We start from the raw sequence: 27,073 nt of genomic DNA on the forward strand, positions 1-27,073 counted from the left end.
TAATCACGGAATGCATCCGTATAAATTTACCAAAGTTCAAGCTCTGAATGCAGAAGACTTCGAACGTAAAATGCATTTTTGTCAATCCCTTTTGATTCATACACAGGAAGATCGGGAATTTTTGTCAAAAATAATTTGGAGCGACGAATCAAAATTTACGAGGGATGGTATTTTCAATAGAAGGAATAAACATTTTTGGGCTGATCATAATCCTCATGTTACAAAAGAAATGGGTTTTCAAGAAAAATTTGACCTGAATGTTTTCTGTATTCTGAAGAACAATAAAATTAGCTTTTTTATTTATGAAGACACACTGAATGCAGAGAGATATCTCCAAATATTAAGGACGACTGTAACTGATTTTCTTGAAAATTTGCTTTCAGAGGAATATAGGAATTCGTGGTTTCAACTGGACGGAGCGCCAGCTCATTCCACCCAGGAAGTTTCCAGGAAACGAACTCTTCGACGATCGTTGGTTTAGGCGTTTAGGACCGTGGGATTGGCCACCGAGATCACCCGATCTCACGCCACTTGACTTTTTTTATGGAGTGTTTTAAAAGAAAGTTTATACAGTACTCCAGTGCCTACCAAAGAAGAATTGCGACGGCGAATAGTGCGGAGTATTGAAGATCTGGATCCCAGGAAATTGAAAAAGCAACCACAAGTCCAACCCGTGCTAGGAATCACACGTTGAAAGGTAAGACCTCGTTAATCCTTAGCTCGCACAAGTTTCGATTTCTGAGGGTTGTCGTTCGTAGGGGTGCGACAGCTGGTTAACGGAAAAAACAGATTTTAAACAGAACAGAAGTCGCGTACAAAAAAACATTTTGAAGTGTTTAGAATGTAATGGACAACATTTTTAGCATTTATTGTGAAAATGTGATATTTTGTTTACAATTTTGTTATTTTGAATCATCCCATTCTGTTATTGTCTGTACTTTCACATGTTTTAGCCCACAAAATCTTACTTTTCACCTAGAAATGACTGATTTTTGGTACAGTTGTTCCTTGGAAACTTTGAGCCATAGTTGAGGAAATTATTTTGTAACCTTACAAACTTTCTCTCGTTCATTGGTGTTAATTCAGGATACATTTGGTTGAATTTTTTACACGTTCTGACAATGATTTATTCACTTTGTTCATGTGTATAATGAATAATTTCATAAGAACTTCGTTTGAATAATCGATATTTGCATTCTTTTTGGAAGATGATTCGAAACACAGTCGATAACTCTTTGTAAATTACTTATAAAAGTAACCGAACTGCTATAAGCTTGATAATTCCACTGCTACCTAAATCCAAATTCTAAAAAAAAAATTATGTTTCTAGAAGAAGCGATATATCATTTTGAAGCATTATTCATCATCTTTCAATTTATCTGGTAATATACAGGGGGTTTCATCTGAAAAAATTAATTTTTGACTACTTCTATGCACAATGGAAATAATAGTAATTTTAGTACGCCCTGTATGATATGGAGTCGATTTCTTGGTGTTATTTGAATATTTCGAGTTCGTCCAAACTATCATCAAAATATCAACTTTTCATGAATTGAGAGTACTGATGTACTTAATTTCTATTAAGGCTATGTTTTGGACCATATTTAGCACAATTTATTTTTCATCTCGAAAAAAGATAGAGATACGTATAGGATATTATTGACAAGGAAGTATCATGATACCAGAGCGATTCCAAAAATGTATTAATATACGGGGTGTCCCATTAAAATGTTGTAGTACATTAAAAAGTTGCTAGGACTTTTTGATGGAAGTGGCAACGCCGCAATGCTGAAAATATCTTAGATCGATAGAACAGGTAAGGAAATGTGAGAGGTGAAATTTTCAGAAAAATCATGCTTTGTGTTTTCCAGAAACGTCTAACCTACCATCTACCATGAGTCACGCTGTATATGGTTCATCTTTATGTTTTAGACTGTCTCATAATCTGACAATTATCTAGAGGGATTCGCCTAATCTGACAAAGAAATATTTTTTAATTTTTTTTAATCATTGAACTTAATTAATTGAAGAGCTCAGGAAATAGCATGCAAATAAATAAGTGTATGTTTTTTAAGTAGAATACTTGTATTTATAAAAAATTAATTTAAGAAAAATGCTCAAAAAAATTTAATTTTCTATAATCAATTGATTAATTATTGAAGAAAAGAGAAATGGAACTTATTATGTTTTTTTACCACTTTTATCTGTAACTAACGTTACTGCAGTTACTTATACAATATATAAGTTTGAAAATGTCCTTATAGGACGAAATTGCAGTAACGTTAGTTACAAATAAAAGTGGTAAAAAACATAGAAAGTTTCATTTCTCTTTTCCTCATTATGATTTCCTACCACGTAGTAACGGCTACATCCATCAATTAATTGATTAATTAATCATCATCTTCATCTTCATCACGAACGTGTCTCTGTGATCAGCTGTGATGGCGTCATGGCAACAGAATTCAGAGTGGGGACGGAGTGAGAGAGTAATAGATAGAGGAAAGTGAAAAAGGAATAAAAACGCGGAGAGGGAAATATAGGCATCACGCAGCTGCACGTATTAAACTTTTTCGACGAATTTTTGCTATTTCTGCTTGCGGAAATCGTCAGATTATATATTTTTCGATATCCTTGAATTATTTTCTTCAGAATAAAAAAAATTAGCTACGCTCGAAAATGTCGAGATGACGTTTTTTCACAACTTTGCTGCCCTTCCCTTTCTTTACGGCACTCTCAAATTGTCAGATTACTGGAATATACACTTTTTAGCATGTAGTTAACTCACCCTACCTTAATCTGACGCGCTCGAGAATTTCTGATTATCAATTTTTTTTGACTAATCTGATCCTTTATCCTTCACGGGCGGCCTTATATATGGAGCTCATATTTGGTGGAGGTACTTAACCAAGTACAAGTTATCCCCCTGTATATTATTCTGCCGCGCTTCAGTAAATCCCGAAATCCCCGCTTGGGCTCCCCTATTATAGCTGATGACATGTTACGAAACACTGATCAAAGACTATGCACTATGTTGACTCTCCTGGAGATTGGCCGTGCATTCGATGCCATACACAACCGCTTGCTATTGAACATATAGCATTTTATGGGCCTCTCCACAGAATTATCATTAATGAAATTTCCTCTCACCTACATAGAAAAAAAACTTTTGGTTTTGTCGTCCAAAATTCAAACATAATGTTCAAAGGCACTTTGACACCTTTCAAAGTCTCTCAGAATAAAATAAAAACGTATTTCAAATTTTGAAAATCGCCTCAAATCACTTCAAAGTAGTTAGTAACCTAATGGTTGAATCCTTATTTTGATATCTCGTTCTCTTTTGAAATATCATCATATCATTGTCTCTTGGGCAGTCTTATTAACTGATGGATGAAATTCAGCAAGCAACCACTCATTATCATTATTATCGTTATTTTCATAATTTTTTTCGGTAATCAACTTATAAAGCTTTCCTGTTTTCATTTGCTTTCTCTCCTGAAAATGGAACATCCTTCTGAACACCCTTTTCAAGATACCTATCTGAACTCCACCTCTCATCATATTTTCTCTTGTCATAAATGCATATTTGTATATGTGTATTTCGTTGTATATCATGAGTGAAAATAATGAATACCTCAATTATTACTATTATTATCAAATCCAGCTGGGCAGTGATGTGGCAACGCACTACTGTATGTTCCTATATATCGTAATATACAGGATGTTCCATCTCAGACGAGCTACCTCGTATATCTCTTATCCCACAGTGAGTGGAGAAATTTATCGAAACACTTCGAATGATTTTGTTTGAGAGACATCTTTTGGCGTATATTTCAGGCTTGAACGAGCAACTCCCTAATATGGGGCTCTTCAATCCCTCAAACTTGAATAGGGGGAGGGGTTGAGTGATATTTTATTTGAAAGGCTTGGTCTATGAAAACGTAAACTTGATGGAATATCATATTTCAAAACTTATTATTCTATATCATCCTATTCCCAATGAGGACAAACCAAATAAAACAAAATTCATAAAAATTGATTCAGCTATTCTTGAGTTATTTTATTATTATTATTATTATTTCAGTGATAAAATATCATTTTTCAATACTTATTATTTTATTCCCGACGAAGACAAATCCAAAAAGACAAAAATCATAAAAATTAGTCCAGCCGTTCTCGAGTTCTATTGTTTTTTTTTCCACAAATACCCACCTTTTAAACCTTCCCTGGACTTCCACAAATAATTCAAAACCAAAATTAGCCAAATCGGTTCAGCCGTTCTCGAGTTTTAGTGAGACCCACGAACAGCAATAAATTTTTTTATAATACTAACGCGGCTCTCTTCACGGGCAAATCCTTGTGTTTCTTCAGTCATTTCATTCGCAATGTTTCGTATCCTTCTTGCATTACGGCTTTGTCGGAAAAGATTTGATCGTCTTGGTCGCGGCATTGTTAATGATGATTCAAAGTCATTTTTATAATTGTCAAATTTTTTACCATACTCAACCATTGACAAAATTACGTTTAGCTGTCATTTACCTTTTTTTTGTTATTCCATGTCAGATGTGTTTTTGCTATACCACGTTTCATAGTGACTTCTTGGTGACTTCATGGAAACGCGGCCGAACAGGATAAAAAGTATCCTATGTCCCTCTTCTTGTTATAAGCTAAGCTTGTTCAGCCAAATCGGTTCATCCGTTCTTGAGTTATAAATAATCTAACTAACACCACTTTCTTATAGATATGTATATATATATATAAAGAGATTTTATCGAGTGTGCATGATACAAATGAAACAATTCGTGGACACAACACTCCAAAAAAGGGGGCAAACCGCGGACACGTGTTTCTGGCTATTGGCCTCATCAGCGCGGTGCAGTCAAGTGTAAAGATGGGCAACACTTGTTTGCCGAAAGCAGGAAACAACACATACGCACGGAGTCAACAACAGAAGCCAACCGCACATTTGTGGTTCCAGTTAGAAGACCTAGAATTCCCAGGCTACATCTAACATGGCCACGTAGGCAGCTATAGCTACCTGCGTGACATCCGGGTCCAGGATATAAATACAAATAGAGAGTTTATTGAGTGTGCATGATACAAATCAAAAATGAAACAATTCGTGGACACAACACTCCAAAAAAGGGGGGCAAACCGTGCTGATGTGGCCAATAGCCAGAAACACGTGTCCACGGTTTGCCCCCCTTTTTTGGAGTGTTGTGTCCACGAATTGTTTCATTTTTGATTTGTATCATGCACACTCTATAAAATCTCTATTTATATATATATATATATATATATATATATATATATATATATATATATATATATATATATATATATATATATATATATATATATATATATATACGATTAGTTTAAATGGAGGAAGTAGAAAAATTTTCTTGAATACGTTATGGACTGATTAGTGTGATGACAGCCACGCTTTTCTTCGACAGTTTCTAAAGTGTTGGTTGTGGATGTTGTCAGACAGGAGAAATTGTGAGCAGAGCTACCAAGTTCCACATAAATCTGAGGCTGATTTTTAATTTGCCGATATCACACAATTGAGCCAAACATATAAAAAAATATTTTATGAACGCAGAGACGAACTTTAAATAGAATATTTCACTATTAGTTTTTTATAACCATATTGCGTAGGCATAGGACGCGTATTAACAATATCGATTTTGATACAAATCTTAATTTTTTTCAAGACGAATAATTGGTATTCTCGACAAGAATTCGTATTATCCAATTTACGACGAGTGAAATTTTGGGAAACACCTTTTACTGAGGTGTTGTAACAGAGTGGATCATTAAATCAGCGTGACGTGCCGACTTTGATACGAATTTTTATACCCAGGAAAATAAAAAAATTATATTTCCCAATCTATGATGAGTACCTCTATGAAATTTTGTGAACAATCTTGTAGTGTTGTGTACCAACAGGGTGAATCATCAAATCAGCGTAACGTGCCGTACTGACTTTGATACAAATTTTTATATTCAGGAAAATGAAAAATTCATATTTCCCAATCTACGATGAATACCCCAATGGAATTTTCTGGAAGATCTTTCAGTGAGGTTTACTAACAGGGTGAATCATCGAATCAGCGTAACATGCCGTACCGACTTTGATACAAACTTTTATTTTCCAATATACGATGAGTACCTCCATGACATTTTGTGGAAGACCATTTAGTGATGTGTATTAACAGAATGAATCATCATATTAGCGTGACATGCCGTACCAACTTCGATACGGATTTTAATATTTGGGAAAATCAAAAAATTCATATTTTCCTAATCATAATGAGTATCCTCATGAAATTTCCTGGTAGACCTTTTAGTGAGGTGTACAGGGTGAATCACCAAGTCAGCGTGAGGTGCTGTATTGACTTTGATACAAATTTTTTCACTCAGGAAAATGAAAAATTCATATTTCCCAATCTACGAAGAGTACTTCCATAAAATTTCCTGGAAGACCTTTTAGTGCACATCTCGCTGATTTGATGATTCAATCTGTTAGTACATAACACTACAAGGTTGTTCACCAAACAACATGGGATTTCTCATTGTAGAGTGAATTTTTCATTTTCCAAAGTATAAAAATTCGTATCAAAGTCGGTACAGCACGTCACACTCATTTGATGATTCACCCTGTCAGTACACCTCACTAAAATGTCTTCCAGAAAATTTCAGGGGGGTTCTCATTGTAGATCAGGAAATATTAATTTTTCATGTTTCTGAGTATAAAAATTCGTATCGAAGTCGGTATGGCACGTCACGCTGATTTAATGATTCACTTTATTAGAACACCTCAACTAAAAGGTGTTTCACGAAATTTCACAGGGTACTCGCCATAATTAGGAAAATATGAAGGTTTGTCAGAGAATAGGAATTATTCGCCTCCAAAAGGCGCCCAATTAAACATCAGCTTTAGATTTATGAGACAGTTATCGACACTGCTTACAATTTTTCCTCTATCCCAACATCACCAGCCAACAGGTGAGAAACAGTAAATGGAAAAGCATGGCTAACTTCACGCTAATTTTGGATTTTCATCAAGTATCGGCCGAATTCATCAAATATTATAATAAATGAATCTGTCCGAATTGAGTTGAATTAAGTTGAATCAAATCAAATTGAACTCTATTAAATTTCAGTTTATCATGTTTTTCAATCAAATCATCTAGATGTACTCCTGTTATATGATGTTAAAACCTAGATCAGGTCCTAGTTTTGAATTATTTATAAAAATAATCTTGGTTGAGTGGTAGAATATCGTGAGATAAACTTCGCCCAAAATAAAAATGAAGACTATTTATTATTAATGAAGCAGATTCAAAAGCAGAAGAGGCATCATACAACCATCTTGACAGAGTGGTCTAAATAGAGTCTAGTGGAGTTCGAAGGAAAAATCTCGATAATCTATCCGTTTTTTCTCCTCTTTTCGGACGATAATCGTCTCGCCAGGAACTGAAAACCATACGAGAGAGACCGTATTGCACTGGTGGTCGAGAAGAAATGCGTCAGGATCATTGGTTTCTATGAGCCTAAATTCGGCACTTCTCATTTCTCACAATGGATTAAATATCCCCCGAAGCCGTAGGGCAACGCCGGTGTATCGCCAATACCGTAAAAGTGCCGTAGATAGTACTACAGCACCCTTAGGGACGCGTTATGTCAATAAATATAGGCTGAAACCGCATATGCTGAATATGCTAACAGCAAGTGCATTACGGTCTCAGACGCCTCGCGGCAGGCCCTGCACATTGTGCCAGGAACCTATATACCCATCACGCGACTGCGGTAGACTCTCAATTTCCGACTTCAGCCCATTCGACTTGAGGAAAGAGAAAGTCAGGCGCTTCGATAAGAGCCATGCATTGGTTTGCCTTTGCGTTGCCGCAAGAGTGAAGTGATGTCTGCGGCTTGTATATGGGCCTTTTGTTGAACGGGTTCCAACTCGGTGACAGAGTTGTGGTCACCTCGTTCATTGATGAAAACTGAATAGAGAAGGGGATCCGAACTCCTGATGACTTAACAGGACCCATCCAGTACCATCCTAAGGTATTCAAAAAACACTTCATAGTGAGATTTTCACTAAACAGTTTCACAAAAACGGCGTTTTTGTGAAACTGCTTAGCGAAAATCTCACAATATAATATTTTATTCTATACGTTTGTTATGGATTTTCATCAAGTATCGGCCAATTCTATCATATATATACACGTCCATTTTGTAATGAAGACACTCCAAACTGAAAAGTCCACGGCATTCTTGTTGTCGGCGAAAGTACAACCGTGGAACGGACGATTTGTAATGCAAAGTCCTATGGAGGTGCGTTGTTTTTCGGGTCTTTTCGTTGAATTTATACAGCTCCTTCCGAGCAGAGTAAGATTGAAAGGGCAAGCATATTTGTTGCAGCACGTTTCTTCTTTCTCTACAGTTCAGATGAACAGTTTATGGTGATATTTGTGATGATATTCACTGCTGTTACCTCTTGTGAGTGGCGGTGTTTCACCCCGAAGTAAGTATGCGTCTCTTCGGCATCAAGATGGTGTAGGCTGCCTCCATATATGAGCTGTACATCCTCTCCGTAGTACTCTTTTGAGATGGACCGTTGCACATTTGTCTATCCCGAATTTTATACCGATAGCATCCGTGTACTCTTCCGCCATACTCAAGGACCATTCATTATTAATATTGTTATTACAAATGAGGATGCGGTGATATAACTGGAAATTAAATATGACGAAACTCGAATTGGAAAAATATTCCTGAAAAATTGATCATTTGAGGTATGGGGAAAAAATTTTTTTTGGGTTCACAATTCTCATTGAGTGTCAAATAAGTTATTTCATTACCTTGGTATGACATTATGAGACATAATACGACTTACTCATATGAACAGGTTGCACCGGTATGAGAGATAATAGATGATTACATGAAAGCAATTCCATTATCTGAATTCTGAATTAGCTTCCATATTCAAACTCGTGATGAAAGATCATCACTTCTGGCAATAATAAACATTCTATAATTCAAAACTGTTACTATACTCTGAAACACTCACCAGGTTGTACAAGTCGCACATCCAGAATCTTGTCCACCTGCGAGTTATAGGCTGTGATGTGGAAAACACACTCCGGTGAATCTTGAATACAGGTTATGTTGACTGGCACGAGATCTTCACTGACTTGCTGCCACTTAACAGTTCCCGCGCCACTTGCTGATACGTGGAAAACCTCCGCCCATAACCTGTAATGAAGAAACATTAGGAAAATTTCGTAGCGAACATTTAAAAAACACAAAATTTTATTTCAGCTCAGGAAGTTTACTATACATCTCCATAAGGAGGAGCTACTAATTTTATTATCAGAATTCCATCCATATTTTTATCAAAGTACTCTTGAACACTATAATACATCTGATCAATGAGAACTTGCTTTATAGACTTCCTGAACTGATAAGGTGAATAGATATCCTTAAAACTTGTTGGTATATGGTTACATATTTCAGCTGCATTATAAAGCAATGAGTTTTTAATCATATTAGATGATGGAATAGTCTTAATTTGTCGTTTTGGCGAATGAAACCAACATGATGATTTTTTCTTATGTACTAGGCACACAGTTTCGAGTATGAATAAAGAAGAAAGTGTTAGTGATTTTTGCTCCTTGAACAAGGGTTTACAAGACACTCTAGGCCAAATTTGCACAGATATCTGATGGCGCACTTTTGGAGAATGAAGACTGTATTGAAGTGGTATTGGTTGCAGGTGCCCCAGAATGATATGCCACTTAGATGCGATTCAACCACAGCGTGGTGCACAATTTTTGCGGATCCAATTCATTTGACACCGTTCGTTCAGCAAATTAATATGTTTATTGAAATTGAGGTTGCTGTCTAGATTAATTTTAAGAAATTTATTTAGTTTTTTGTTTAATATAATATCATGACCCATCGTAATATTTGACAAGTTGAAATTAAATGATGTGAGATTGGTTTTTTCTGTACAAAAGGATATCAGATTGAAGTTGCACCATTGTCTCACTTTAACAACATCTTGTGCTATTTTGTTTTGAAGATTATTTTCATTAATGTCATGCCACAAGATGTTTGCATCATCTGCATAAATTGTGAACATTTCCACAGAATCAATATGAGCTAGATTACTGATATATATTAAAAACAATACTGGCCTAAATACCGAGCCTTGAGGTACTCCGTGTCTGACAAATACAATATCTGACAGCGTGTCAGTTCTCACAACTTGAGTTCGTTGCCTCGGATATGATTTCATCCATAAAGGCTTTGATTTCTGAAACCATAGTGCTGGAGTTTGCGCAGCAAAATTTCATGGTTCACACAATCGAAAGCTTTCGACAAGTGACAGAAGACTGCTGCGCATAAGTTTTTCAAGTTCAACTCAGAGTAAAGTCTTTTCAGCAGATGGAAAATTGCATTCCCTGTACTCCTTTTGAATTGAAAGCCAAATTGTTGAAGATTTAAGATTTTGTGGGCAGATATGAAATTCATCAACCTGATTTTTACCAATTTTTCTATAATTTTTCCAAGGGTTGGAATAAAGGAGATAGGTCGAAAGTTTGTGGGATCCGAGGTATAACCGCCTTTGTGAAGGGGGATCACATTTGCTTCAAGAATTGGCGAAGGAGAGAAAAGATTGGCATATTCTCAAAAATTCTTATCGATATGGTATCGATGCCACGAGAAGTTGCATTTTTGATATGCTTCATTGTATCTATCAGCTGTATCAGATTGGTTTCATTTAAAATAAATGTTTCATCAATATTGATGTTATTCATGAATAATAATTGATCTGGTGCTTTATCTATATTATTTGACAGTGGAGTTTTGCCCCGCAACTCATTCACTAATCGCCATGTTTTTCTGATGGTATCCTTACTTTTGCAGATTCTGTTATGGTAATAGCAATTTTTTGCTGCTTTCACAACTTTTCTATAGATACTTCTGAATGTATTGTAGTACTGAGTAAAGTGTGCACTATCGGTGAATATTTTGTAATGAAATGTAGGCTTCTCAGATTCTTGGCAGAAGTACGAATTCCTATAGTTAGCCAAGATTTTTCAATTTTGTTTTTATTTTTTATTTTCTGCTCAGGGAATGACGATTCAAAACAATTAATATGACAATCGTGATAAGAAAGAAAGGGATCATCAGGGTATAACACAGAATTCCAGTCCTCATTCAAATATATATTATAAAATGTTTCGTAGTTTGTTTCACTGAACAAACTTCAAAATTTAAATGTTTTCTCATTAACGTTTTGATTGAGTTTCACATCACTGTAGACAGCTTCATGATCTGAAATATTTACTGCTATAACAGAGCATGTAACATTTTCTTCCGACAAATTTGTGCAAACGTAGACAATTTTACTTTCGGAGCTTTGTGTAATTCTGGTGGTGCCGTTAGTGTGCATGTACAAGTGAAAAGATGTGAGTAGATTTTTTAATTACTGTGTTGAAAGTGAATGTTCATCATCAAGGTTAATATTGAAATCACCAGCCATATTTACGATTGCCTTCGGTGGTAATTTACTTAAAAGCAGCACCAATTTTTCTATAAAAAATTGCTCTTAACATTAGCATTAGGTAACCTGTATATACGCAAGGTGAATAGGTTGGCCTATTAGCAGGGAAGGTAACTGTCTCACAGAATAACCACTTTAGTTAAGTTGAATTGAAGTGAATCAATTAAAATGGATGTAATGAAACATTCACATTCAGAGCAACATGAATCTCAATTCATTGAATTTGGGTTCAACATGAGATAAGTTATGAAATTGGCCGATACTTGATGAAAATCTATAACATAATCAAGTTACACTTCATTGTGAGATTTTCAACTGAACACTTTACAAAACCGCAACACGTGTTCCACTGTATAAAAGCTTGCTCAGTATTAAGACGCCTGATGAAGCTATTGTTACTTGAATCGAAGGTGAGATTTCGATTATCCGGCGTCCCCGTACAAATAACAATCACCAAAAATCGAAAATTGTTCGAGATAAAGGTTATCAGGGTCTTATTTTTCTAGAAGTGATTTCCAGTATTGCATCAATATTTTGCTAATGAACTGATCTTCCATACAAATGATGGCATCATCCAATATTGCTTCAGTTAGATAGTGATCGAGTTCTCACAAAGCCTTTTTTTCGACATCTCGTTTGAGTAAATATGGTGTGAACTCTCTTGAATATTGTTCATGAAAATATAATTTTGAAGATTCTAGAAAGTTTTATTCATTGAATAACTTTCTCAAAATTCATGTTTTATAGTATTGGTAAGAAATGACTGATTATACACATAATTTCTTTCTTATATCATGTTTTGAGTTTCATGTTTGGAAACTACTTCGAATATCGATTCACGCAAATCTCCATCATATGGTTTGCACAAGATATCAGAGATACGAGTAATATTATTCTCCACTTCCAACTGATTGATTGTAATTATTTTTCAAGTAGTTATATAACTTCTATTTTGAAACATATCATAAGTTGAATATTGTAAATGAATATATTTTTATGTACAATAACAGAGAAAAAATACATGACATTTTCTATTAGCGACTGAGGATTCCATGACAATGTGACATATTAAATTGATCAACATGCTCTCTTGAGAATTGTTTCCATGAGATACGATATGAAGTTTCTGAACTAAATGCTAGTTCATTCGGATTTCCAGATGATTAACATATTCTCAGTCACATTTTCAAATGGGATACTTTCCATTACGCTATTTTTTCAAAGATCATAACAACGATGTAGTTTTACATACCTTCAATTAATGTGCAACATATGTAGATATATACATTTCTACCAAGTGGTTTTGAAAATCAATTCTCATCACCGACCTCACATCCACACATTCTGTTAGGGACGAGTTTTTTTAGAGTTTACTTTTTGAATTTATATTCCCCTTACTTTATAACCATGAGAATTCAATATAGAAAGAGCGCCCATTATTCATTGCTCTCAACCATAGATATTACTCATATTGGGGAAATTGAGGTTTAAGTTTGAACTGGAAGAATCCCTGATTGGTGGACGACGTGAATACTGGTTGCAGGTGTGGGATTTATATTGAACTCGGATGTTTTCAGTACATATTCAGATCCTCCATCGATATGTGTGATAGATGGAATATTTGATGTCTTATACTAATATTACGAACTGAAATACTTGATATTTCTCACCAAGTTGGTAAACGTAAGCGATTTTCCCAGAAGTATATAATAACGAAGACGAAATTACATTCTTGTAATGTATTTCTGATATTTGATTGTTTTTATCCCCTAGAAACGAAATACTTTTCAAAATGAATGACATATTACTGAATTTGACCATAAATGTTAGTGTGTTCCAATGGAATTCAAATAGAGATTCATTCAACTTGTCAATGGCTCTTTCATTATACGTTTTGCACACTCAGATACTTCCAACAAATGGACATGAGTTGTATTAATCATTTCTTCGGCAGTACATTATGTTTTGAAGTTAGTCGTCATAAAATAAATCAAAACAAAACAATTATTTTTCATAAAGATCAATGAACTGGACAAGTTCATATTCGTACATAAAAAGTGCTTGATTTCAAAGTATAATTATTGAAACTACTCACGATGAGTTCAACTGGTAAGTAGCTGAAAATATTGACAAATTTGAAACCTATACCAGTGGAAGTAACAAAATTTTTGAAATAACCTAATATAAAAATGTTCGGAACTGATAAGATGTTGAACAATCTCCATCAAATTGTTCGTGAAAAATCAACAGTGATGAAATTGTTTTTCGAATCAGTGGGCAAATGATGATTTTTCCTCATTACTTGAATCATTTCAAAAAGTTCATTGAATGTTGGGAAAGGAATAACTTAGATACTTCTTTATATAATATTCAGATATTCCTAAAATTAGCCAGAAGACAATAAATTCAAATTAATTTCAATGATTCGAAACATTTTTTTCTGGAAGTGTATTCTGGAACGAAAACATTCTTTAAATGGATCATCTGCATCTGCAAGGAATTCAAATTGATTTCAATCATTTGATGAAAAGTATTCTTCTGAGTGAATATTGTGAAATGAAAACATTCTTCAAAAAAATCATTTTATGAAAAAATGTATGTCGGGGTGTTTTTGACTTGATTCATCTTGCAGACACTTCCCAGACAGCAAAGAATATTCTATGAATATTCTGACAACGTTCAAATATACTTATTTTGAAATATTCTGATGGAATGTTCTCAGAATGTTCATAAAATATATTTATTTTGCAACAAGTTGAAGAATAAGCACAAAAAAGTATAGAGAAAAATTGTTTATAATAGTATATATCTAGGAAACTTCAACAACATTATCTGTTATTGTTATTTGTTATCAGTTATCAAGCAAATAATAAAAAGTGGGAAAGTGGCAGATTGCAGATTTGGTGATGCCAAGCGTGAAAAACTTTCCGCGGATAAGATATAAAAAAAATTAATAACATGTTTCCATAGGTTTTATTCCAAACTCTGAAGATTAATCAGGCATTGAATGAATCATATTCATCGCCATCAATGAAATTGTAATAATCAAATTTCCTGGTTAAAAATAGTAATTGTGCATTTATTTATGTTATTTAAAATGAAGCGTATGCTGCAACTATGTAAGCTTTCTCCTCTCGCCGTTACTGACATCTGACAATTCTGACATGAAGGTATTTGAAAGTGATTCCTTATGGTTTTGTGTTGGTTGTTGGCTGTTTTGTGCATTTCGGAGGGTAGCTATTGTTGATTATAAAATAATAACCTAACAAATTTGTTATCACAAGCATTTGTTTTGATTCAATTACGATATTTCTCGTGATAGTATTATGGTTAACCGTGTTTTTTTGTGAAAGTGTCGAGTGTGGCACTGTCGAAGCAGTACCAGAATATTATATATTATATTATAATATATAATATTATAAAGGAATCGAAGCAGTGCTACTAGCCATCAATGCATGGAGTAGAATTGAAGAATTTAATAGCCAAATGTGAAAGTCCTTGTAGTGAGTGGGAAACATTCCCCATCCGAATTATTGGTAATGCTTATGATATGTATAACGCATTAATGACATTTTCAGGTTCTATAACTTACATTAAATTTGCAGACAACTTGGCCACAGCTCGACATAAAGCGATTAAAGTGCAGAAACAACATCTGATTTAAATTCAGACTCAGAACAAGAAAAAAGAATCAGGAAGAAAAGTACACTTTTATCTTCCTCAGACTCGAATTCTGAAAACAATATGAATTGCGTGAAACAACCAAAGGCTAGTCAAAATAGGAAATAGGAATTTTCAGCCACATACTAATCGTGTTAATAGCTCAAATATTTTTTTGTTATTTTTGAAAAGTCTCAATCACGGCATTCAACTTCGTCATATTGTTCATTTATTTTTACTCAAAAGCAATGAGAATTTAGAGGTAGACCTTTTCGATGGCTAATCCTCTATATATATATATATATATATATATATATATATATATATATATATATATATATATATATATATATATATTGTACATCCATAAATAAGTGATTTCCTGATTCCTACTGGTGATAAAATTATTATTGTGTTCTTCTGAAATATATATTCAGATATGGAATCAAGACCACAACCCGAGATAATGAAATATCATTTTTCAAAAGGTAACATTTTTCTCAAATCATTTCTGATACCAAATTTCCCAAAAATCTCAGAAATCTCAACCGAAATCTGTTGATGAAGGTAGAGGAAGAGAAGTCAGTATCTCACAAACTCCAAAAAGTTTTTTCGAATCCAACATTTCCAATATAAACGTGATTAAGAGCAGGCAAGATGAAGATCCTGTACAACAGGAATCAATATTAGATCAATTCCGATTACCTCTGAGAACTGAGGAAGATCTCAATCTGTTCGAAGACTTTCTTCAAAATAGTATGTTTTCCTTGTATCTATATAATATAATTTATGTTTTACAGATGACCCGACGAGTGCAGAATTCTCACCCTTTGTTGTAAGCTTGGAGACCTGTCGAACTTCTCTTTCTCAGGGATCTTTTTTCAAAAGAACAACTTAACTTTGGAACTCCTCACCGATAGAGGTTCTTCCTGATGCTTATAAACTTAAAAAATTTAAAGTGAATATTAGTTAATTCATATCTCCTTTCTCCTGATTCACTTCATCACTTTCTGGAGGGACTATATTTTTATAAATTTTGTCATTGATTTCATTGATATTAGAGAATTGAAAAATCATTGTATTGGGCTCATCCAGTAGTTTGATCGGCGAAAGGGATTATATTGTGATTACTATTGAATAACCATTTTTTCGCAGTCATATTGATGAATACTATCTTTTAAAATCATTTTCTCGCATACTGGGTGATTCAGCCGAGCGTGGCCAAACAAAGTTATACTTTTTTAATGGAACACCCTGTATATGAATGCGTCATTCGATTCCATATTTTTTAGCATTCTGAGGAATTTTTGTTTTCGAATTTCCATTGCGGCATTGCGAAGGTATTCCAGAAAAATCTATTTTGCAGACAATAATTTTTCAATTCACCACCCTCATTCATTTACATTCACTTACCCAAATTTTTTTCAATATGAACAATAACGCCTAAATGTTTCATTGAGTAGAAGAGTTAGAAACATGTTCAAAATGACGAGTACTTTTTGCAACACATAATGTCGGTATTTTTTTAAACAAATTTTCCACACGTTCCAGCAAATCCTCTAGGATTTCCCTGAAAGTTCTAGTGATTCTTCGTTTCATGTCTTCTATAGATGTTGGAAGAGTTTGGTAGACAATCCATTTGATAAACCCTGATAAAAAAAATCCATTTTGATCAGGTCAGGTGATCTGGGTGGCCACGCTGCATGCCCACCCCTACCTATCCATTTCTGATTGAAATGATCGCTGAGGTATTCGCGTACCTCAGTTTTAAAATGTGGTGGTACATCGTCTTCTAGCCACATTCTGAGTCTTGTTCCATATGGAACACCTTTTACAGAGTTGAACAGCAATTTAATTCGCCAGACCTATTCGACGGATTGAAATAATCAGAAATCAATGCTCCTATTTCACGTAGATCATAAACTTAAAGTACTCGTGATGTAACCTTCGAACATTTTTGTATAGTAATTGAGTAAGTAGTTTTTTCAAATATATCAACTTGGATGACAATAAAGAGTAGGGAAAGAATGTACAAAATGTATTCAGAATAATTATAATAATTTCTGAATGTATAGAAAAGTATAGTAAATAGTCATATTGATAAATACTATCTTTCAAAATCATTTTCTCGCATACTGGGTGATTCAGCCGAGCGTGGCCAACCAAAATTATACTTTTTCAAATAGAATACCCAATATATAAATGCATCATTCGATTTCATATTTTTTTTATCTTTCTCATTTGTATGAAATATTTCAACATTTCACTGAATTTTTAATTAGAGGTATACTATACGAAAAACTGATATTTCACAAACTATACCAAGTTTTAGTAATTGTTGTAAACACATCAAAATGTATTTTCTTACGTTCACTCACTTGAATTTGTTTTTTCGAATATTCGAACTAATCGCTAGCACATTAGCATTTTTTGTTATACCATCTAGTGATTCAACGGTTTCAAAAGTAAGAGGTGCGAAAAAACCTAAAGAATATTCATACTGTTTTTTCTTTTGAAAACCAGTTAGCCATCAATCTCGGAATTTGTCAATAACGCCATGTGTTGAATTATTTTCATTATGAATTATGTACTGAAAGTACAAATGGTCTATGCTTTATGAGAAAGTGACGAAAACTGCCTTCTTGCATTTAGGATTCACAAAGAGAAGTTCCCCGAATAAAGACAACCAGATGGAAGGACATTTTAGGCTCTCAAAACAAGATTTGAAAGAACTGGTAATGTCAATCACGGAAAGTTCGAACGTGTCTGCCCTGTCAGAAATGAAAATAATACATTTCAAAAAACCCACAGTATTCTCAACGTATTGAAAAGGTATAATTTGCTGATCGAACTGTCATGACTGTTATTTATGAAAAAGATTATTTGGAGATTGTTTTCTGCAACGGCCATATCGAAGCTCTGTTTACATATGCATCTCTGAATAGTGTTATCCATATCAATGTTGATTAGCTCCATAAATTTGCTTGAACGGAGCAGAGAGTGATCGTTCATCAAGATTGTCATCTTTATTATCAAAAAGCAACTCATCAAAATAGTTGGATAATTTTGATCCATCATACTGAAGACCTCAGGATAATCCTCCTGAATTGCACAAATGTACTACTTCTTTTGGCGTACCAACTATTGGAAAACTGTAAAGGAACGAAAATAGTTCTAGAATGATGATGACCTGAAATATCATTCCTAAATTATTTCGACGCAAATCGCTTCTGTCAGTTTCAGCCTCTCACAAGTGGACCTGCATGGAATTACAACTGCCGAACAAAACCAAGTCCAATTCAGGTTTTTAGGAAATTTGATAGATTCTAGAAGCGAAGTAATATTTTCACGTTATACATCAATGCCTAATCTCTGTAAGATATACCATTGGACTTCATGACTTATGGGTTTCCTAACGCAATTTGTTTGCAATTACAGGAATAAATGACATATTTCAACTAGTTAACACCATTCAGAGAAACAACAGGATGAAAAAAATAATTTTTGTATATTTCTGAAATGACTTTTTTTATTGTCAATTACAGCGGCAGCAACGCATTTTGCAGATTTTCACATATGAGATGCTGTTGAAGTATCCTTCCCTACAGTCTGTACTTTCAAGCGGTTCTGTTCGGACTTTCACCGTCGTCCCTGCTAATTGAGATTCAAGATTACCAGGAGTTTCAGCAGAGCAATGATATATCAAAAATCAACTAGATATTTTTACACCTCAAATATGAATATAGCGATAACCCAAACCAGTGAATCTGATGTGAAGCCAATGAAAATTGTATCTCGTTATCGTGAAAACTATCAAGAGAATTAATCGGTACATTCAATCAGGCTCCAGAGTCATTGATTATAAATGTCAATCTTCATTTTTTTTATTCTTCACAAGTATCAAGCAAATTTCAGTAACTAGTAGTGGTCTAGATTACATTGTCACTAATATAATGCCCATCTCTTGTAAAGTTGTAGATGTAGGCATCTCAGATCGCTATGCTCAAATATTGACATGGAACAAAAATAAAATGAATAAGGCAAATATCGAAACAAATTACATCATCACTCGAAAGATAAATGAGCAGTCTCTTCTAGAATTCAAATCCCTATTACAAGCAGACACTTTCTCTTACGAAGAGGATGGAAGTGTGGATGTCTTGTACAATAATTTTTTCATGCATTTTTAGTGGTGTTTGGATGTAACAATTCCCAAACAAAAAATTTAACCAAAGAAACATAACAAAACCGAGAAAGTACCAGTCCCAAGAGAACTTCATAAAGAATTAGAAAATCTCCAACAACTGAACTGGCTACGAAAACATTCAAATGACCAAACTATTCATAATCATTATAAAATAAGTAAGAAGCAAATTGATAACAAAATTTCTTGTGAATATTTTTGGGAAATACTTCGCGAATTCTGTCAGAGAGAATCTAGACTCTCTTAACCTCCCCGTTGATCTGTGCACAAAATCGCCCGTCACAATTCCTAATTCTGTGTTCTTTGCTCCTGTGACTGAACATATCGTCAAATCTATTGTGTTGGGCTTGAAAAAGAAAATTTCCACTGGCATAAATGGAATACCAGCAATTCTACTGAAAGAGTCCATTGACAATATCTCAAGTACATTAGCCATTATTATAAATCACTCTGTCATTAGTGGAATGTTCCCAAATAAATTGAAGATATCAAAAGCAGTTCCGGTCTTCAAGACTGGGGATACCCAGTGCCTGGAAAACTACAGAATGATATTTCTACTGAGCTGTTTTTCCAAAATTATGGAAATGGCAGTCTATAATCAAATACCATCATACCTAACTGAACATAATTTATTAACCACACGACAGTTCGGATTCCGACCTGGCTATTCTGTCGAAAGAGCCTCAGCAGATCTTGTACAATATATACATGATAACATCAACGAAATTAAGCTTGTGGTTGGACTATTCTTCGATCTGTCTCTTGCATTTGACACAATCAACCCTAGGTATCTACAAATAAAACTGGAAGCTCTAGGCACCCGAGGTCCAATTCAAAAATGGATCGAGTCATATATGTCCGGTGGATCTATTAAGGTGCAGGTTGAGAAGCAGTTCTCAGAAAATTCAGATAAAAAGATTGGCACACCCCAAGGTGGGGTTCTTGGGCCACTGCTATTTCTGCTATATGTCAATGACCTTCCTAACCACATCAGTCAAGGACGTACAGGACGTATCAATCAGGTACAGGCTAAAATAGATACTGTAATAAAATAATTTACATACTGGTGTGAAGAAAATCACCTTATCAATAATGGAAAGGAAATGGTCTCCATCGAATTCACTAGTACCTTAAAGCGCAATAATAAATTATCAATAAATGTTGATCACAGAAGTTCACAACTCAAAATCAACGAGATTCCTAGGCCTCGAACTAGACCAAAAACTTTCTTTCAATAGACAAGTTGATGCTCTGTGTAAAAAACTCAACGAGCTGTACTTTGCATTTATTACTCTGAAATTGAGTTTTCATAGACACCACCTAGTAAACCTATATTATTCTTTAATATACAGTATCATAAGTAGTAACATCATTGTGTGGGGAAGAGCTACAGACACATGCAGAATTTTCATATCACAAAAAAATTCAAAAGGTTGATATATGATTTGGACTACTATCTATATAACTCTACAAATTATTTATATATACCCATCAGAATGCTAAAAATATGAATAGAAACAGTGACTACCATGAATATCATACCAGACATTTGAATGACTTCCACTTGTACCACTTGCAAAGAAAGCAACATATAAAGAGCCCTCTATATGCTGGAGCACATTTGTTCAATCTTTTACCTGAAGACTTGAAACTCATTACCACTATGAAACATTTCAAACTATCTTTGAAAAAGTTTCTCATCCGCCATGACTTTTATTCATTAGACGAGTATAAACAACTTAGCGACTAGGCAGTTATGTTTCAATGTATTTTAACATGTGTTTATATTTAAATATTTTATATTTTATTTTATTCATTTTTAACGACTAGGATGTTTGTCATGTTTTTTTCTTAATGTTTATTTCCAATGAGAATTTTTTCTCTTTTCATGTACTGTGACTTATCTCATGTTGTAAAGCAACCGTAAGAGATTGAATAAATATCTATCTGTCTATCTATCTATCTAATGAATTAATAAACAAAATACTTTCCAAAAAAGTCTACGCAAAAACGGTCCGAGACATTTTTCCTATTGATAAGTTAGATAATCAAAATTTTAGAGCTTTAAAGTATTTTGGACAAACAACGGAAAAGTGTCTTCATTATTGGGAAAACGAGATATCAAAGTAGCATATAGAACAAGTAATAGGTTGGAGAAGTTAGTTAAAAATAAAGATAAAACTTTCAAATTCGAGAAATTGAAGTGTGGAACGTGTCCTAAGGTATATATTGGTTAGACTGGCAGAACATTTAGGAATCACATCCAGGAACATCATGTATGAGCTATGTAAATCACAGAAATTCAATCAGCAATTGGCAATGTCTCCAAATATTTACCAAAATATGAGAGTATATCAGAAGACTATATAGTTTCAGATATTACTGGAGAAATTGATCTATACAGACAGTTCTGGCAGAACGTTAGTGACGTTCTCACTTCCATAGATGACGCTTTTAGAAAGTGCGATTCTGACATTTTTCTTTTAATTAAAAAATGCATGATCTTGAATTTGACCTGGCCAAGCAGTGTCGCTTCAGCAGAGATAAGTTTTTCAGCCTTAAGGCGCCTCAAAACTTGGCTCAGATCCACAATGAGTCAGGATCGTTTAACTGGTCTAGCACTATTACATGTACATGCCTGGGACTTACCCATAGAAGCTAATGCAGTAATAGATCGATATGTCAATAAGAAAAACCGAAAACTAGAATTTATCATTTAATTTATCTGTTGCATTATCTTCCGTTCAATTAGTGAGATATACTTTTCAATGAACCTACCTATATTGGTATGTAGTATGATGTAGTATGAAGTACAACGAATATCATTGTTTATTTTTAATCACCTTGCCAAAGACAAAAAATGTTGTTTTTCTCTGAAATCTACAGTTTATTTTTATTGAAATTGTTAGTTATTTATACTTTCTTATTTTATTTATGTTAAAATTAAAGATATAACAAATCTGACGTTTTTATTTCACACTTTGCTAATAATTCAAGTCATTGTGAAAGGTGAGTTGGTGAAAAGGCCAGTATGCATTTTTTTCTTGTTGAAATGGTGGTATGGTGAAAATATTTTTCTCCGCAATTACCCCCCCTGTAATCGAAAGCTGTATACGCGCCTGGTAAATCAGAACATATTCAACATGTTCAACATATTCAAATCATCTTTTAGATGAAAATCATATTTTTAACGAAGAGTTCGGAATATTACACACAGAATATAAAAGTTTCGAACTGAATCATTTGGAAGCAATAGAAATAAATAAACTTAAAAATTCAAACACTCTAATGAATGACCAACTGGATTTGAATAGATCACCATTATTGTACTTGTTTTCTTAGAAAAACCGAGAACGAATTATAACTGATGTGAGGAAGGTAATATGCTTCAGGTGATCACAATTGAAGAGGTACTTCAGATAGAAGTTTAGGTATTTTGTTAGAGGTAGTCTCAATTATGGTAACCTGTAGTTTATAAATATTAGTGTGAGAATGTAGTATTCAAATCAGTGTTGACAAAGTTACTGTGTTAGCGAAACATGTCGTGATATATTTTTCAAATAAAGTTTCTGGAGATCATATTGTGAGGTGTAGTTTATGAAAGTATAGCAAAAGTTGAAATTAAAAATAATCAAATTCGTTGGTCTCCAGATTTTTTTTAGTTGCTCAGCCGCTATGTCAATACTAAATAAGTAAAATAAATTTAAAATCTTTTCTTGTGCCAAAATATGCAAGTAAGTGATTTTTTATGTTCTATATGTGGAACAGAAAGTAGAACCGTTCTAGAAAGGAACATTGCATATTCTAGAATTGATAAATAAATGGCAATGAATCACTTCATCAGACAAGTTGGACTTGACAGTAACTAATTGGAATTTAGTACTATGATAATTGAGGAATGTTTTCTCTAAGCAGAAACCAGTCATTTGAATGTCAGGCTTCATAATTCTGATAGCTGCTCAGATCGATTCGTTGGTTTTCAAATTGGATACTAGTGTGTGTTGGCATACTCATGTAAAAAGATTAACAATAGCAACCTCTCAGAAATTCGGAAAATTATTTCAAACTAGAAAGTTCTACAAACCTCAGTAACTTGAGAAAGCTTTTGTGAATATGTATGTCGCTAGTTTTGCAGTGCTGAGACTCACCTCAACAGATGTCCGTCTCGTCTCCTCGACGTCTGCCACGGCGAGTCTTCGTACCGATACGCCTTCCGCAGAATAGGGGCGCACGAGCAGCTGAGCTTGTTGCCCATCGATGCTGCTGAGCACTGGCACTGCTGGGCCCCCCTTTGTCACCACATATCACCAGCTGCACCGCCAAGATCACTGGGCGCCCCTCGTGTCGAACTCCACTGGCCAGCCCGTACTCCGCGGTTCAGAGACTGTGACCGCTGGTGGTGGTGGCTCAGCTTGCCATGTTTGTGCTGCTGGAACAATGAAAAATTCATTAAGACAGCGGATAGATCTAGTTTCATTAGATCCTGATCAATAATTCAAAAAGATGATTCATAGGCGATCACGTGGACAGCTAGTTCACATTCGTAACGCTTGGTTCACTCTCGCGTAGATCAAATCACTCACTTTAATACATAGGTACCCAGGAGAATTTCAATATTGCCAATCGGTTGTTTTCAGCATATAGAATGTCCCAGATTCCAGTTATGAAGAGAAATGTTCGTTATTCATGAAGGTAGAGAAACTAAATGAAGGCTATCATAAAAAACGTCAGAATACCCTCCTGAAATTATCTCTTAGTTTCTGAGGAAACACCATATTGTAAACATCAATTAAGTCTCTATCACTGTAAAAACAAAAAAGTAATGTTGTTCATAATCGAAAATACCCCAAAGATTCTAGTTACCTAGGTACATGAAATTCTGAAAAATTCACAAACTCTACAGAATACGATTTTAGAGGCTTTCCAACCTTACTGAAGGCACTTGGGATACAGATTTCAGATAACTCCAAAGAAAACAATCTATTGGTATGATATCAGAAAAATGGGCTGGCCCATTAGTTCCTACCAATCTCTGAGCATATGTATCTCAAGATATTGAGTAGTTATTTACAAATTATGTAGCACCATCATTGATCTTTCTAACAGAGAGATAAGTTCTAATAGATTGGTCAAGAAGTTCAGCAGATTATCGAGTACCGTGGTACTGGTCAAGTACCAGTATGAAAATATGACCCAATGATGTATCCATCATAAATGGATTGGAAACAAGTTTCAACTAGAACGTAAAACTAGAACCTCTGGCGTAGAATGAATCAAAAACAAGCAGTTTTACCAATCACTAGAAATGCAGTACTCTTGTCAACGCACCAACCAAGTTGGCGTTTACAAGGGAAGAGAACTTCATCTTCTACTATTCAATGGGGAGTGTATTTGAACCACTTATGAGCATTGTGTATGTGAACACACCAATAATATGAAATTTGTTTTCATCAATCCAGCAGATAATATTTAAGACACTTATCGTGTACCATTACTTGAAGGCACGCGATGAGTTCTAGCTTTCGTTTATATCTGTGAGCCGCAAAACGAGCATCAAATGAATTTTAGAAAGGAAGTGAATATATGAAATTCTTAAACATATACTAGAATATTAATTACATTTTTTTCACTTCTGGCTGATGCTTGATGCATGTATGGTTGGATATGATGGAAAGGCATTGTTATAGGTCGTGAACTTCATTTCTATCATCTGTTCTCAAATCGATGAACTGACATTTTTTTCTACTTTTGAATGTTTCGTGTTGCTGATAAGTTGATTATTCATTTGAGTTGACATTTTGAAAGTAGTAGAAATAATATCGAGTGACATGAACACTCAATGTACAGTGAATTTTTTGGAGTTATTATTTCAAAAACTAAAGTGAAGGGTAGTTTTTTGAAAATTGGTAAGCATGATGTACATGATGTTCTCAGGAGATCATCTCAAGATGATTTTTGTACTTTTCTCTAATCATGACGAAAATTTTCCGTGTAAACCGAATTTTGGGACACCCTGTATGAAAATGATATGTGTTAATATTCATAGGGACACAAAGATTCTATGAAGGTGCTATTTCAAAAAACAATTTATAATAGTTACAACAACTCCAAAGATGATTTCAATCGAACACTTTAACATCTTTCAATACCGTCTTCGTTAAAATTTTCTAGCTGCACAAACAACAGGGATTTCGCTTGTTAACAGATTCCTCTTTCATGTATGTTAAAATCGATTTGATCGTGCCAATGAATCACTTTCTTCAATTCTTGATGCAGTAAATTTTTATCGCTTCGACTGAGATTCTTCAAATCGGTACTCCAGAAATTTTCATTATTATGATTTGTAAAGGAGCAGATGGATGATGCTGAACATCAAGTCCAACAACTAAATTCTCACAACAGTGTCATTTCGAACTGGTTCCCCAGATTCTGAAAGTCAATATTTCACCTTTCTCCAAATATACTCAACTGTGACAACCGAAAACACTTTTGTTTTTCTGCATTTCTACTGAAACTATAAACAAAAACAATATTATTTCTCAAATTTTTTTTGACGAATAGTCACAGTCATAGACAAAGATGGCAATTACAATCACAGAATTGAGACTGATTCAATTGAATGAGTGAAAGATTCACAAATTTGTCTAAAGAACCAATTAAAGTAATGAATGACGTATTCAAAAAAAACTCCCTTCATTGTGACATTTCCACTTGATAGTTTACAAAACCGTGACACGTGTTTTGGACGGGACGGGATGAGTGAGGGAGTTCTTTTTGATGCCCCAATGAATTTCCATGAAGGAACAATTGATTCAATACTTGAAGCAGTTTGAATTCATTCTCAAAATAGTGGCTCGGTAAGACATATCGTTTCATGTTTACATTGTTAGTGAGGCTATGCAATATGAGACAGTAGATTTACGATGTGCTCAGAATTTGTGAAAAGTTATAAGAGCCCATCTCTAGCTAAAATAACAGCTGGGAAAATAGATTCCCAGACTGAAATACAGACTGATTTCAAATCATTTCGTTCTCGTGAAAATGTTTTTTTTAGTACTAACTAGAATGTAGCTGAGGCACCATCAGACAAAGAAAGTCTGTTTTTAATCACAACTTCATCAATAACTAATCGTATTCAATGATTCTCCTATTAAGAAACGAGCTGAAAGTTTGTACAAATAATCATCGTTTCGGAAGCCAAAGTATGTCTTCATCTTCAGAATAGAAAAAAATAAAATATAACTTCCAGTTTTCTCTTTCGATTTGTTTCACTCATTTTCAAACTTCACCGATAGATATTGAAAGATTATTTATAAAACTCTCCATTGCTTTTTTTCAGATTATGGAAGATGGAAATCTACAGAAAGGGTTATAAAATACTTTTACACATTCCATATTGAAAATATGGAATAACTGAAGCATATCAGTGACGACAAGTCATTTTTTATTGTCATGTGACTCGAAAAATGTTATAGTGGCCTTAATTGAATTTATCATCTAATTACGTACCAACTGGAATTTTCAGGCCGTCAGACTCCCACAGGTCTTCAAATCACCTTTTTGGATACATTCAGTTCATTCTTGCGCAGTTCTATATTTGATTACTCTCATAGAATTACTGTTATGTC

The 27,073-nt window shown here is 34.2% G+C and overlaps 1 protein-coding gene across 1 annotated transcript in view; it reads right to left on the minus strand.

The window, feature by feature from the left end:
- sif (guanine nucleotide exchange factor still life) overlaps positions 1–27,073 on the minus strand; it is a 653,408-nt gene that overhangs the window by 608,729 nt on the left and 17,606 nt on the right. The window contains 2 exon segments of the mRNA XM_074173996.1: positions 9,080–9,264; positions 23,594–23,871. Coding sequence (XP_074030097.1) covers positions 9,080–9,264; positions 23,594–23,700 — 292 coding nt within the window. The 5' untranslated portion in view covers positions 23,701–23,871.

The sequence above is a fragment of the Leptinotarsa decemlineata genome, unplaced genomic scaffold (assembly GCF_025532065.1).
Source record: "Leptinotarsa decemlineata unplaced genomic scaffold, Ldec_3_MD MMD2_tig00000505_RagTag_RagTag, whole genome shotgun sequence".
NCBI classification, from domain to species: domain Eukaryota; kingdom Metazoa; phylum Arthropoda; class Insecta; order Coleoptera; family Chrysomelidae; genus Leptinotarsa; species Leptinotarsa decemlineata.